This window comes from Taudactylus pleione, unplaced genomic scaffold, assembly GCF_031769625.1.
Source record: "Taudactylus pleione unplaced genomic scaffold, aTauple2 ptg000579l, whole genome shotgun sequence".
In the NCBI taxonomy this organism is placed as follows: Eukaryota; Metazoa; Chordata; class Amphibia; order Anura; family Myobatrachidae; genus Taudactylus; species Taudactylus pleione.
The window spans coordinates 625,016-641,509 of NW_028284981.1; the positions used below are offsets into that span (position 1 = coordinate 625,016).

Below are 16,494 nucleotides of genomic sequence, written 5' to 3' on the forward strand. Positions count from 1 at the left end.
ACTATATATATATATATATATATATATATATATATATATATATATATATATAAATTATATATATAAATGTATATCAATTATTTTTGTTATATATGTTTTATTATATTGATGTTTTAGTTACAGTGACAGGACTGCGCGTTGCTTTAGGAGCTGGAAGCTGTATGACATCTCTGCCTGCAGTTTCTGCCTTTCTGTTCAGTTACTAGAAATGTGATATAAATGTAAAATATTGCACTGAGGAGCTTCTGGCCCCCAGCACTGTAATTCGTACAAAACGAAATAATGATGCATATGAGGTACAGTACAGCAGTAAGGCGACATCAGCACTTGTCGGACTTCCCTGGATAAATACTCAGCAGAAAGTACCAATTCTCCCAAATGAGCCAGGTTCCAAAAAAAAAAAAGTAATGTAAACCCCGTTCCCCCTCCCACCTCTAACATAGGAACTGTTTATTTTATTTAGTAATTATTGTTTTGGGACCTGGATGAAAGGGAAGAAGTGGAAGACCTTTGTATACCCCGCAACACCAAAAAAACGATTTATACACACCTCTTAGCCCCTGAGAAATGGAGCCAATCGGGGTTTTCGTTTAAGCTTCTTAAAAGGAAACAAAAGATATATTTTAAGTGTCTGAGCTCCAGCCAGGATAAGACTAAAAAATTGTCTTTTTATGTGGACGCTGCAGAGGCTCGGGACCCGATTTCCCATCTCTCTCTTGTCTAGTTTAGGACACCAATGGACCCACGGAAACTTTCCCGATTATGAGAAATGAGACAAATGTATTTGCTGCACACTTAGATCTTTTGCACATCAGAGACGTTCATCAAATAAAAGAATCCAGAATATGTTTCTGGTAACTGGGTGGAGAAACTAAAAGTCTAATTCCATCGAAGAATCGGGATATTAGACGGCACATTCTATAAATGTAGCATAAAAGACCTTAATGATTTGTTGAAAATTAGAGCTTAATTGCTAATTATCCACTAACGATTAGTGTCTTTATAGTACAGCTGTAAAGTATTTTATATTATATAACTTCTGTACCCTCTGCAGGTTAATATCCCGTTCAGTGGGATGAGCCCTTTTCCACCTAGCTTAGGATCGGAACCTGCACCAGCTTCTCTATTGGGTTTGGTGTTGGCAGTCTATAGAGAGCACGGTTTTGGGCATGGAGCAGGTGCCTTAGGGTAGACCTCACATCTCCACTGGTGGGTTAATGGTGGGATGTGAGGCTTTCTCCCCTCCTCCCTCTCTCTCGCTTTATCTTGCTGTCTCCCAGAGGGAGGGGGCTCTCTGAAGGTTTGGGTTTTTTTTTCCTCCTTTTGAACAAGTCTATCTTACAACGTCAGGGAGGTCATTAATAACCAATTAGGAGGGTCATTCGGGACCATATAAAGAGGGTAGGGCTTTAACAAGGAGGAAACTGGCAAGTCTGCTCTTTGGAAGAGGCAGAGCCTGCACAAGGGGTCCCCAACTGCACTCCTCAGTCCTCAGGCAGATTGGTGAGAGCACAGGAGTGTCTAGCGCTCCCTGCGCACCTTGGGTAGCGCCTCTGCAGCCAGGTGAACACTGTGCCAACCTGCCTTGAAAGCCTCGCCAGACCCATGATGGGCTCAGTTCTCCCCGCAGAAGCCTTGGTGCTGAAGAGTGGCTTGAAGCAGACAGGACTGTCCCTGGCTGAGATGATCACCTCAGATATCCTTCACAGCTTCTTGTATGGTCGCTGGAGGAACGTCCTGGGGGAGCAGTTGTTTGAAGAGAAGAACAATCACAGCAGCCCCAAAACGGCCTTCACAGCAGAGGTCCTGGCGCAGTCCTTTTCTGGAGGTGAGTAGATAGACATGGGGTCTCCATCAACCTCACACTCTGCATAGACAAACAACCGGCCTCCAATGCCCATCACACTCACACTTTACGCACTGCCTTAGAGCACAGGCACTTGCTCTGCAACTGTGGCAGAACTACAAGCCTCAGCAACACCCTGCTAGGACTTGTAGTTCTACAATAACCAATAACCACTTCACCGAAAACTTTTTAGCCACCCTCACTCACTAGCCTATGTGATCTCTGAGATTTGCTGTGTGCTAGAAATTGTTTCCAACTTTATTTGGCTTTTCTCTGTATCTATTGGAGCTGGATAGAATTTAAGATGAAGTTTGCTAATTGGGAGGTAATGGGCTGCCAACACATCACCTAACCCGGGGTACCCTCTGTTTTCTCTGCCCATCCAAGCTCCAGCTTTACCAAGCTGCCCTGAAATCTCTTCTTATTTTTTTTTAACTGATATTATTCACTCACAAATCCATCCTGACTTTCCCAAATCCAATCCCCCATTCCCCTCCTGTTACCTTCCCCTCTGTCTCTGTCTGTCTCTCTCCCCACAGCTCAGAAGGGCGTGTAATAATGTTAGACTGATGGAAGAAAAGGTTTTAAATTAATTTAGTTAACTTGGGGTTGACCTGAGAAAAGTTCTCACTTAAACTAACTTAAAAAGAGGGCAGAGAAAGACGGGTCCCCTTTCTTTAAGATGTCTCAAGTCCTTATTCCTCATTCATCAATCTCTGCACAATATATCTCCCTTCTGCTGGCATCCGTGAAAAAAGCATTAGCGCTCCCCTTTATCACGTATGTTCCTTTCTTAATTTACCATGAACGCTAATTCCATTAGCATTCAGATTATGTCAACCAACTAATCTCCCCATTTTGTTCCCGAAATTCCTCCAGCTTTATAGCACGTCCTCACTACATGATGCACAAATGTATAGCTACACTATTCATACAGACTAATGAATTTATAATTAGTCATTTCTTTCTACTTGAGTTTAATGAATGCCTATCACTTTAACAGTGTGACAAATCGCTGGACGGATAGATACGGAGACACTATTTAACCTCTGTCTAGAGAACAAATACCCTGAAATCTCTTTTCTATGGCAGGTACCGTGTTAAATAAAATCATGATAATAATAAAAACCCGCCAGGCTCGGAGGATAAAATTAAACAGAGTTTCTCAGAACTTTTACGACTGCGCAGAATTCATTGACTTTTATATGCGCATATGCGCTTGAGATAGTTGAAAAAATAAATAAAAAATATATACTATTAAACAAATGCTGTCGACTAAATAGATTTGTTCCGTTGTTAAATAAAAAAAAAATAAAAATTATATATATATATATATATACATACACACAATTACTTATTTTATTGTTTTATTATTGTTTATTTGGAAAGGAACTCTTGAAATTTAGTTTAAAAGGTTTATAATATTTCGCTCTTACGGTATATACTTATTTCATTTGCACGAATAAGGTAGAGGTTTTTCTTTTAATAATTTATGCACGTAATTGTGTATTTATTTAGTTTTAATTTATTTTATTAATTTATTTTATTTTTTTTATGCACATCAATTTAGTGAATTCTGAATGATTGAGGTTATGATTTCTGCACCAGAAAATTAGCCAGGCTGGTGAAAGGGTGCCCCGAGTTTTGGCGCACGCTTGGTGCCTACAGGAGCCAGTCCTCACAAAGGTGGCAGAGCCATGGCTTTTTTGGGCATTGACCCAGTTTCTGAAATATGTTCTGCAGGGGATGATAGCCAGAACCAGTTATTGCACACAGGGTATTGAAATGTCTGGTGCGACGGTCAATGTGCGTTTCCACAGGTGCGATTGCAAATCGCTGACTCCTAACTTTCATGTCAGTTTATAAGTCAAATACATGAACTTGTACTGTTGTACTGTGAAGAAAACCAATGGGTTTGCAAGTCCACTCTTATTGTATGGAGTGGCCACTTACTATATGGAGTGATTATGTAAGGTGGGGCCATCTCCAGTAACAGTGAGAGCCACCGTCAAGTAAGTAGGTCTACTTTATGCAATACCACTAAGGAGAGGCTACAGGTGACCTGACTTGTGAAAAGTTCCCCAGTTCATGACATTTACTGACCATGTGCATTTTCCCCTACAGAGGTACAGAAGCTGTCCAGCCTCGTCCTGCCATCAGAAGTGATCATTGCGCAGAGTTCCATACCGGGAGAAGGTCTAGGCATCTTCTCCAAGACTTGGATTAAAGCTGGAACTGAGATGGGACCATTCACTGGCAGAGTCATCTCGCCTGAGCATGTGGATCTGTGCAAGAATAATAACCTGATGTGGGAGGTGAGGACACTTACTGCCATGATTTAGGTGGACCCAACACCAGCAGCCACATTGATAATATGAATAGACACTGGACACGGGTCAGTTAATATATAGGACTTTCTATCCAGGTGCAAACTTCCAGCTCTTATCTGTCACATGTATAGAGCTCAGAAAGACTAAAGGATGAGCTCCCTCAGGGGAGATACTAATTGAATGAGATTAACTGGATACACTAGCCATGAATACACTGAAGGTGAAGATTAATGACATATAATTGACACTACAGCACCGACATCTCACAAGATCTATTTTCTATGATGTCAGGGCCACTGGGTTAAAGGGACCCTTTGAATGTCTCTAAGCCTAACCTCATCTCAATTCTTCAGAGGCCTGCAGTATTGAGGGCAGTAAGGGGGCAGGTAGTGCCTTTGTGCAGGATAATTGTGCCTTTACAGCAAACTGCCCATCTCCTGATCAGCACAAAGATGAGTTGATGGCTGATAAGATCAATTCTGCTTCAGCTGAGCCCACACCTTGCACATTCTTTCACAGCCCAACGCCCAGGTCTTACATGCAGAGATTTCCTGCAGACCCTTCACCCTACTATTAGGATGGGTGAGGAAATCAACTCTCACACGTTTGCCTATCACAATGAAGCTTTAATGTCCCTTTAAACAATAATCAATTTCAATCACCTTCCTATGTCAGTTATCCAATTTCACATGCTATTTAGCAGTATAAATCCGTAGGACCATCAATTTCCCAAAACAAACATCTGATATAAAAAAATAATTAAAAACAGTTTCAACTAACAAAATAACATTGTTGAAATATTGTTAAAGTGCTTAAAATTACTTTTAGAATTGTATATAAATATACACACATTTACAGAGCTCGTTGTCTATTTTGGGTTTAATTTATGGATTTAATATTTTGTATATCACGTTCCATCCTGTTTCAGCTAAACATAGCAGCACATATACTGTAAAAAGACAAACCTTACCTGGAACTTGTGGATATCATACCTTACTTGGGACTGGTGGTTAGCATACCTTACTTGGAACTGTTGGTTATCCATACATCCCAGGTAAGGTATGGATAAAATACATTTATACCCCTTTTACACCAGAGCAAAAACCTGGGTTTTTGCTGGGTCTACCCAGGTCGCAGCTCAGTGTAAAAGGGTCCCTGAAAAATAACCTGGGTCAAGTGACCCTGCAATCCAACCCAGGTAGCTACCAGGGTTGGACCCAGGATGGACCTGGGTAATGGTGCAGTGTAAACGGTTATCTGACCTGGATCATGCCTAAAATGAGCTGATTGGTGGCTGTGGAGCAGTCACCTCCCACTTTTAATGACCTCACAGGTTTAGCAGGGCAGACCTGAGTTCAGTGTGAACAGGGCTGACCTGGGAGTAAACCAGATGAAAGGTGCAGTGTAAATGGGTCTGACCTGGGTCTGACCAGGGTTGGAACCATGTCCAAAAACCCAGGTCGGACCTGGGTTTTTGGTGGAAAAGAGGTATTACCTGGGATTGGTGGTTATTATACCTTTACCTGGGATGTATGGTTATCATACCCTACCTGGGACTGGTGGTTATCATTCCTTATCTGGGATGTATGGTTATCATATCTTTACCTGGGATTGGTGGTTATTATATATTTACCTGGGATTGGTGGTTGTTATACCTTTACCTGGGATGTATGGATATCATATCTTTACCTGGGATTGGTGATCATTATACCTTTACCTGGGATGGATGGCTATCATACCTTAACTGGGATGTATGATCATTGTACTTTACCTGTGATGTATGGTTATTATACCCTACCTGGGACTGGTGGTTATCATATATTATCTGGGATGTATGATTATCGTACGTCACCTGGGACTGGTGGTTTACAAACCTTATCTGGGATGTATGATTATCATACCTTACCTGGTATTGGTGGTTATCATAGTTCACCTGGGGTGGGTGGTTATCATACCTCACCTGGGATATGTGATTTTCAAACCTTATCTGGGATGTATGATTATCATACTGTACCTGGTATTGGTGGTTATCATACTTCACCTGGGATGGATGGTTATCATAACTCACCTGGGATGGATGGTTTTCATACCATACATGGGATTGGTGGTTATCATACCTTACCTGGTATTGGTGGTTATCATACCTTACCTGGTATTGGTGGTTATCATACCTTACCTGGTATTGGTGTTTGTCATAGTTTACCTGGGATTGGTGGTTATCATACCTTACCTGGGATGGATGGCTGTCATAGCTTACCTGGGATGGATGGCTGTCATAGCTTACCTGGGATGGATGGCTGTCATAGCTTACCTGGGATGGATGGCTGTCATACCTTACCTGGGATGGATGGCTGTCATAGCTTACCTGGGATGGATGGCTGTCATAGCTTACCTGGGATGGATGGCTGTCATACCTTACCTGGGATGGATAGCTGTCATAGCTTACCTGGGATGGATGGCTGTCATACCTTACCTGGGATGGATGGCTGTCATACCTTACCTGGGATGGATGGCTGTAATACCTTACCTAGGATGGATGGTTGTCATAGCTTACCTGGGATGGATGGTTGTCATAGACTGGTATATTATTCAATTTAATACACTACTTCTCCTGAAATATAATAAAGTGTCGGTTAATACTGACCATTGTTAATTGATGCCACCAAACATACTGACATACAGCGTACTTTATGCAGGTATAAGATAAAATAATTTATAGATAACAGGTAATTGTTACCTCATTCTAAGTCACTCCAGGCTGCTATATAAAGATCGGAAAGCATGGGAGATAGATTGGTCGGGGTGTAAAATAACTATTGTGCTTCTTCTGTGCCCTGTCGGAAGTGCCAGTTGCACTGTTTAACTCCAGCCTCAATTTTCACACAGGTGTTCAATGAGGATGGCACTGTGCGCTATTTTATCGATGCCAGCCAGGAAGACCATCGCAGCTGGATGACTTATATCAAGTGTGCCCGGAATGAGCAGGAGCAGAACCTGGAGGTGGTGCAGATTGGGAACAGTATCTTCTACAAGGCCATTGAGGTGAGACGCTATTATGTAATCTAACGATATATACACAGTGATGTATAATTTAGTACACAGACATCTAGGAGCTGTAAGTCTTCATCTTCAGCACTTCTGTAACAACTCATTGCACCCTCAAGAGGTAACCTGTACAGCCACAGTAAGGGCCTAGGGCATCAGACTGTGCGGTATGTCCAAATCCTGATGAGTCAAGAAAATCAGCAGCAATGAGGGAGGAATCCGGTTATTGCTCTTGTACTGATGTATTTTTTTATCCTTACCAGACAGCTAGATGCTTTTATACAGTATCAGTTTAAAAAAAATAAAATAGGAGGATAATGGCCCTAAAGCCCGAAAATCAATGAACAATTATATGGTATCAATGACTGAAACAAATCTAAACTGATCAAATACAGAGATATGGAATGTTTCCTGGCACCTGTTCTAAGTTGCCCCTAAAAAATATGACGACCATTGCAACTGTCCTTCTTGCCTCGCCCCCTGGCTGTACAGGGATTCCAGCTATTACTTACGGTGACTCAGCTGTTTTAAAGCAGGGTTCTCTTTTATATCGGAGCAGCCTTGAGCAGCGGTAATGGCCCATCTGTACAGTAACTAGAACGATGTGAGCAGTTTCCAGGTACAACAATAGGATACCATAGTGTTCTCATCACGCAGCAGGAAAAGTATACTTTCTCTTCTAATAAGGAAAGAAAAAAATCAATTTGGCATCTAACAAATGGGAGAGTACAATGCATGCCCTGAGAGCTAAGCGATGTTGATAAATGTCCTCTTCAGATGAGCTCCAAGAAGGGTCTTGAGTGTTGCGTTGTCTATAAACATCAGTTAGCTAATAAAAGGCTTCCTACTACCCAGCCATTTCTGGATTTTCTATTGACAAGCCATGTCATGATTTTTTCCCTGTCTTTATTACTGTTATTCTTTCATTCTTTTTTTATTTTGGTAATAGGGGACATCTGCAAATCCTGGTTCTATATTTCACTTAACCCCCCCCCCCCCTCCCCCACCCACATACACCACACACAAAAGGAGCAGGCTGGGATCGTAGACCCAGGAGATCCACGCATCCCCACTCTGGGATCCTCTGTGTTTGGCTCAAGGTCACCCCTGTGCTGCATTATTCATTGCCAATATAATACACGCAGGCACACGACAGCATGAACTTCCCATTCATTGCCTATTTCCCTGGTTTATTTGTTTAATGAAAGCATGTTAAATATGCTCCCATTCAGAGAGGTGTCCTTGGTAACCAAGGAGCTGACGATTGGGAGTCAAAGGAGACACCAGGTTTTACATGCAAGAAGAACCAGAACACAAAGTAATTTCAGTGGTGACACATATATATATATAATATATATATATATATATATATATTACACAAAGGCACCACATCACTTTGTGGCACATCTGTAGTGATCACATTTCCGATGCTACGTATGTGACAAGAATCTAAACGGATAGCTAAGCTGCAGTAACTTGTCCGTGCTTCGTGGGAATACGTGCTTTATAGGGTCTAAGGGCCTGGTTCAGAGACGTACACTTATGCTATCTCAGCGGCGATCCCGTACGCAGACGCTGAGGAATGTACCGAGAAGCCCACCTGCGGCTTTGCAAATCCAAGCATCTGCATATACAGACGCAGCATCAGTGGCAGATCCTTCACTAATCGGACTTCTGAGAAGCCCTACGCTCGCTTAGAGTGGTCGCGTGTACTGGGACTCCCGGAGCCGCTTCTACTACGTACGGGATCGGCGACGCAGGCTGTACCACACCGCGAAAATTGGTTGCGACTTGTATGCGTTCTTTGACGCCACTACCCGTCACCTGCCGCAAATGCTCCCAGACTGTCGATCACACTGCAAGTAGTCGCTGCGAGCGAGCACTGTAATGCACCCTGACGCATGCGCAGTCTCATGGGCAGATTGCCGATTATCGCTCAGCTAAGTAACCATCGGAATATTTTAACATGTTTTGGTTACAGCTGGAATATTTGCAGAGAACATTCAATGTACAAGTGAACAGATTAACATAAATACATTTGTGACCTCTCCACCCCCCTCCCCGCCCGCCCCAGAAAAAGTGGCTTATTCAAACAAAAAGACATATCCTGTAGTTGTTATTATATTCCTCATATGTATAGGAATGTCAATATAAGCAAGGAGCAATATTTGTTTTATTTATAAGTCGTCCTGAGCGCTGCCGCAGATGCTATATATATATATATATATATATATATATATATATATAAATAAATATTGTATTGCAGTCGGCACTCCGAATAGAGGACAATAGGCTCCGGTGCTCTAGTTCAAAAATATATATATCCTTAGAAAAGAACAGCACACGGAGACTTGCAATAAGTAAAAGGTGATGTAGTAAGCTACGTTTCAGGGTGCAAACCTTTTTCTCAAGCCTACACTGAATCGTCTTTGATTGTTCAGTGTGGCCTTGAGAAAGGGGGTTGCACCCCGAAACATAGCTTAATACATCACTTTTTGCTTATTGCAAGTCTCCGCGTGCTGTTCTTTTCTGTGTGTGTGTGTGTGTGTATATATATATATATAAAATTAATAATTAATAACACTATTCTCTGTGATTCTGTTTATGCAATTTAGATAACTGCTTAAAAGTAAATGAAGGTAATATAACTGTGCAAGTAAAACGTAGGCCTGTTGAAGCCGATTGTTGAAGTTGAAGTTGATGTCTAATGTTACGGAACTGAATATTGTTTCCAATGATTAAACATTACATGTAGGGATGAACCAAACCCATGTTTTAAGGTCTGGCACAAACTGAATCCAACTTCTAATTTGCATAGGGTAAACAGATGGAGATTAATGATGACAGTAATGCAAACTTCTGGAAGTGGGAGTGTCTTGCATAATAACATCAGGATTTGGTTGGTCGAATGCTAATCAATGATAAAGACCCTTAATATTTGTTCAAACCTAGGATTTGGTGCATCCTTAATTCATAGCCTGATCATCGGTTACGCAACCTAGGCTTCCATCCAGGGTCCCTGGCATCGTAATCTGGTTCTGACATAATTACCAATAAGGCAGCAGTGATGGACATAAGATCCTGAATTTGTCTCATTCTCCACAGACGATTCCACCAGACCAGGAGCTTCTAGTGTGGTACGGGAACTCGCAGAACAGTTTCCTTGGCATTCCAGGTGTCCCCGGAATGGAGGAGGAACAGAAAAAGAGCAAACATGGTGAGTGTCAGGTTTACCAGAAGAAGACATATGATGTGAACTCACAAACATGTCCATTTTCATATTATGGGGCTTATGTAATAGGGTGCGAGCTCGTGCCGCTGCAGGAATTCATTTGAATGTTCCCATATTTTTAAAGCGGCAATCTTTTTAAAGGTAGACCCAGCTTGGCACACTTGCAGGAATTCCCGCAGCAGCACAAGCTTGCACCCTATTACGTGAGCCCCCATGTCTCTTTTTTTTTTTGGATAGGTCTAGACTGATTTTGCCCCCTAAACTCTTATGGTGCAGCAAGAATGTGTGTAGGCCATTGCAACATGTGGTGACACGTAAACCCCCTCCCCCTCCTTACTGGGGTCAATTCAATTAGAAGCGAATTGGGTGAATTGACATTGCCACGGCATAGAAACACTGGCAACGGCAGCTGAACTCGCCTCCCTCGTGGCCTGATCTCAACCAGGATTCGTGGATTTTTTTTCATAGCCCTGTGGACAAAAATCCATGAGCCCGGAGGTAACATTAAGTGCAGCATATAGCCGCACTTACTCACGGGTGCAATTTAGTCTTGCCTAATTGAATGGACCCCATAAATTCATAAAACATCACTTATAGGGAGTCAATTTAATTAACTCGTCCCTGCATGTGAGAAGAGTGATTTTCCGTTGCCACGGTGTAGAAACGCCAGCAACAGTATCCAAACTGCCCTCCCTCACTGGTGAACTAACGCTGGACTCGCAGATTTTTGTGCGCAATCCAATGGTGATGTTAAAAAAAATTAAAAATTCAGAGTCTGGAGCTATCGTAAGTGTGACATATAGCAGCCGTTACTCGCTTCCATGAAATTATTCAAATTAATTGAATCGACCCCATAGGGTCGATTTAATTAGGGGCAATGTGTGGGTGATGCACGCGATGTGCCTTGGAACTATGGCAATGGCATCCGCCATCGCCCCTAAATCGTGCATTGTACTTTGCGGGCCCATAGGGGTGCATGTAGACAATGTTCTCATTATTTATAAAATCAAGAATATATTAGTATATATGATCATCAGTGGCATGAGCAGTGCTTAAATCAAGTTACTAATACAATAATTTTTTTTCCTAGATGAGTTTGGCGGCATAGATATCTCCGGACCAGTACTAAGCGGCCGCATGCGCTGTGTAATTTGCCACCGTGGCTTTAACTCTCGCAGCAACTTACGCTCCCACATGAGGATCCACACACTGGACAAGCCTTTTGTATGTCGTTTTTGCAATCGTCGGTTTAGCCAGTCTTCCACCCTCCGCAACCACGTCAGACTGCACACTGGGGAGCGCCCGTACAAATGCCAGGTCTGTCAGAGTGCCTACTCCCAGCTGGCTGGCCTTCGAGCCCACCAGAAGAGCGCAAGGCACCGTCCACCCAACAACTCCATGCAGGCTCATTCTCCCAGCCTGCCAGTGCCACACCCAGCCTCCCTAGCGCACCACATCCCTACCATGGTGTTGTGAAGAATGGCCGCTATTGACGAAGCTCAATTGCCAGATAGACACTTTATGCGTTGGGCCTTGGACTGAGATTGCTCGCTGACTTTTTATTTTTGTAGCTCGAATCTACTCCAACCTACGTTCTGCAACCGTTTTACACTCTGCCTACCAAACGAATAGACATTTTACTGTGTAGACAAATCTAACTGCTAAGTAAAATAATTGGAATTTATACAACTGGTTACCTAGCTAGCCAGTCTATCAGTCAGATAAATGTGCAAAGAATGCTCTCCCTAGGGGCATAACAGTCATATCACAATAAAGTGTACCCCATGTCCACATGTGGTAAAGGCAGCCATTTTGTGCGAGAAACCAATATTCATGTAAATGATCAAATCACAATAAACCAGGGACAAAACTAAGGTATGAGGCACATCGTGGCTCATGCTTTAGTGCCTTTGCTAGTTCCAAATAAATTTATAGGCAGCATTCTGATGACTTGGTACACCATGCAAAATGGCTGCCACTAGTGTGTGTAGGTGATGTGGACACTTAACACTACACTATCTGGTGCTGCCTCCATGTATTCAATCTGTAGAAGTCTATGGTACCCTCATCCAATTAAAAACTTGAGTCATCTTGGTGGACTATAGAAGATGTGACCAAGTGAAGTGGCATTGAAAAAATTGCCTTGTTAGCCATACCATGGAGTAAGCCCACAGTCATTTGTTTGCTTACGTACAAACAGCTTTAAGGATTCTGAAGAACTGTATTCGCCTGCTAGGAACTCTGCAGTTGCTGTTGAATCACATCTTCCAATATCCCAGCCCTGACAGAGACCAACATTTTGGGTGGTATAAATGCAGTGCAATAGAAGCCTCTGAAAACTGCAGGCTTCCACTCTGTCCTGCAAACAGGTTTATTTTGACAAGACTGGCAGCCATTTTGTTTCCACACCTTGGATGTTTCATGACGCAAAATAGACATTTTCTGCACAACTAATGTGCAGTCAGTGATCTAGACCCTTTGAAGCTAAACATGCTCTTTCTATATCTATTTCCTGCTTGTATACGGCAAGGCGTTTTCTATAAAGGAGCATATAAATATCTAAATAAATATATATATATATATATATATATACATATCTAATCTATACATAAAAATTAAAATATATATATATATTACCTCTAAAGTATATATAGCATTTAAGCAAAACAGTGTTCTAATGAAATAAGTACAAAAACAATCCCCACTATTAAGTCACTTTATATATGTAAATACTGAATGCAAAATCTTTGATAATATTCTCTGGCATTATATGTATAATACTTGTAAGTAATTTGTACTTCTCTGTAATTATCATATATTCCGAATAAAACAAGGAACTTTATTTTGTGAAAGTTTATTGCTGTGAAAGTAATTAAATAAATATAGGTGTTTTTCGTAAGGCATCTGCTGGTAAGTGATGAGATAGAGATAAAACAAGAGTATCCAGGCCTAGTAATAGGGCATGCAGGCATTTTGTGCCCTGACTAGATTGTTATGACATAGCAGGTTATCACCTCACTATGGCTGGTTCCTATCTTATTCCATAAATCCAATTAATATTGTATAATTAAGGCCACAAAGTTTTATATATAAAATTATATATATATATATATATATATATATACATATATATATAGATATATATATATATATATAGATATATATATATATATATATTTTTTTTTTACATTTTATTTAATTTTATTTATTTCACATCCAAAAAGGCCTTCTCTTGTACTGGGTGCACCTGCACTCACTCACTCACTCACTCACTCACTCACTCACTCACTCAGTCTATCCATCTATGTCTGCCTGCCTGTCTGTCTGTCTGTGTATATTTTCAAGCACTTAGGGAAAAAGTATGAAGAACCCCAGCACACCCTGACACTACAAAATGCCACATTAAGTTAATCAATGTAAATATATTGCATGGACGGTGTAGGGATAATAAAAGAGAATGTTATGTACTTATAAAGTAGTAGCACCAGAATCTATCTATACTTGGCATTATCACGATTCTGACCTGAGGATACACCATTCATCAGTACAATGGGCAGATGAAATGGGACAATTGGTTTGCTGTCAACAAGGGTGACGCTGCAGCACTTATGTAACAAGGTAGCAGGTCTGCTACCGAAACTGAATGCTATAGATATTGATCATTTCATGTTTTCAGATTATAACCTGTTCAAAGACGCAAAGATAGGCGTTTAGGAGAGGAAAGATAGGAATTTAGATAAATGTATTCTATAAACTCGGTACAATACGGGGGTAATTCAAATCTGTGCAATGTGCTGCGATGCTCAGATGTGTACATTAACGTCTGTTACGGCGCACAATCTGCGCTAATTAGGATGTACGGGGGAAAATGAGTGACGATGATGGTTGCAAAGTGCGCTTGTCTTAATGTTGTGAGGTGACAGTCGCGGTGATTGCGACAAATTAAATTACCCCCGAAGACTTGTGCTAAATCATGCAAGTCGGAGACGTCATAGCTGTTGCTTTATAAACAAGTACTGAGTATCATTAAACTATTTACTGCCTCTTCTGCTTGGATTTCGACACAATGCAGATGCAAATATTTGACATTGAAATACATTTTGTTTACGGAATCTAATATTGAATGACCAAATTACTGTGAGATAATTACAGTATAAATGACTGATAAACATGACGTCGTCGCCGGCAAACCCAGCCATATTTCTATAAACAAAGTAACACTTCTAAAATTAACAATACATGGAGCTTGACTAAAATGTACAGATTATATAACGCCACAGCCAGCAACACCTCCTTCCATTACTATGTCTCAGCCTAATTACCGTAATATGTTGGTGGCATTATATGCAAATTAAGAGACTCCTGGCCCCATAATTTGAAAAAGAACTATCCACAGCCTGGCGGGAAATATAGCTTGCGGAATACATGCCAGCACCTGGCGGTAAACCATAATTCACCACGTATATTTTTGGAAATTGTAGACTATAGGCGAGCAAATATAACAATAGTTTTTTTTAAAATGTGCTATGTACATATCCCTTTTGTCATTTTCCTGTAAAATTGGCAACAAAAAGACCACTATATCTGTTAAAACCGCTGAAAATAAACATGTTTGTCTGGAATTCCCCCTTATTGCATCCCTATGCTCTTCACAATTGTACATATTAAAATACAAAGGAATGTTTTTGCTACAACCTTGTTCCTCGTTGACCTGCTTTTATGCGTCACAATGTGTCTTTGACAATACAGAATTTATATTGGAAATGCTCTCAACAATACACAGCATTTCTCTATTAGATATAGTGCTAGGTTATGCCTATCCTATTGTCAGGTGAAAATTGAGTTTTTAAACTGCTTATTTGACCCTGTGTGCATTATAGGCTGCTCAATTAATTACTATATTTCTAAAGAAAGTATGGTGTCCTTATAAAATACTTTGGGACGGGAGGGGGTATTTTTTTTTTTCAGTGTTATGACCAAGGCCCCCCCAAAATTTCTGAGCCTTTTTTTTTTTCTAAACGCAAACCAAAGGTTTATTCATGAAGATGTTATTATTAAGCAGATACAAATGACATATGATTTTGTAGTATGTTCTCATCGAAGAGAAAGTATATTCCCCAGTGCATAAAAGTGTATTCTGAATGTATTGTCAGCTCTCTGTAAACCTGTATTAGATTGTAGTAGTCTATTCATTTTCGTTTTACATTCAATACTCCCATTTTTTTGTGTGGACAATGATATACCATAATCATATAAATATATATATGTATATATATATATATATATATATATACACACACACACACAGTACAGATATTTCATATATATATATATATATATATACATATATATATATATATATATATATATATATATATATAAATTATATATTTATTTAATTTTTAACACAGGTATTTTGTGAACAGGCCCAATTCTAAGACTACAGATGTAATCTCAGATGTGTTTTATATTTTTTTTTTAAACAGATATTTTCTATACACCCCTAATTATAACAGTGCATAGCCAAGCTTATAAAATGCATAGTATAGTTTAAATAGCTATCATGTGGACAGGCTTAATTTCAGAAGGGTGCATAAGTAAGTTTTATGCAGGTCTATGGAGCACATCTTAAACAGATATTTTGTGGACAGTCCTAATTTCAGTATTATGCATGATCACGGACATAAATACAGTATTTACAAAAGTGCCAACATCTTGCATGGGTCTGTACAATGAAAATAAAATGTGAATTAACAATTATCCTAACAGCCCACCCCCCAAAAAAAATCCAAAAGAAAACATTAAATGTATCAACAAAGAAAATCAAAGCTATAGCCTTTTAGTTACAGGGACAGCAAGCATTTAATGAACGTATGACTGTTGAGCAGCGGGGATGAATTATAGATATGAGAGGGATACTGGCGGAGGGAAATATTGTGAAATACTCTTAGCAGTTGCCTCTCAAGCTGTGCGACGTTGACCTCTGAGCCTGTGATGTGACACAGTCCAAGTAATCAGTGAAAATCAGACACAGCGCAGGC

At 40.5% G+C, this 16,494-nt stretch overlaps 1 protein-coding gene across 1 annotated transcript; it reads left to right on the forward strand.

The window, feature by feature from the left end:
* Positions 1–1,438: 1,438 nt before the first annotated feature.
* Positions 1,439–13,211, forward strand: PRDM12 (PR/SET domain 12). Its single transcript, XM_088453477.1, has 5 exons — positions 1,439–1,828; positions 3,971–4,161; positions 7,063–7,218; positions 10,327–10,438; positions 11,544–13,211. Exons 1-5 carry the CDS (start codon positions 1,606–1,608, stop codon positions 11,927–11,929), a joined length of 1,068 nt encoding a protein of 355 aa, XP_088309603.1. The 5' UTR covers positions 1,439–1,605; the 3' UTR covers positions 11,930–13,211.
* The last annotated feature ends 3,283 nt before the right edge of the window (positions 13,212–16,494 follow it).

Bases quoted from the DNA above. Each gene is read 5' to 3' on its own strand.
- PRDM12 (XM_088453477.1), top strand. From the start codon at position 1,606: ATGATGGGCTCAGTTCTCCCCGCAGAAGCCTTGGTGCTGAAGAGTGGC. The intron at 1,829-3,970 runs GTGAGTAGATAG...TTTCCCCTACAG, and splicing joins GGCGCAGTCCTTTTCTGGAG to AGGTACAGAAGCTGTCCAGC. The intron at 7,219-10,326 runs GTGAGACGCTAT...CATTCTCCACAG, and splicing joins TCTTCTACAAGGCCATTGAG to ACGATTCCACCAGACCAGGA.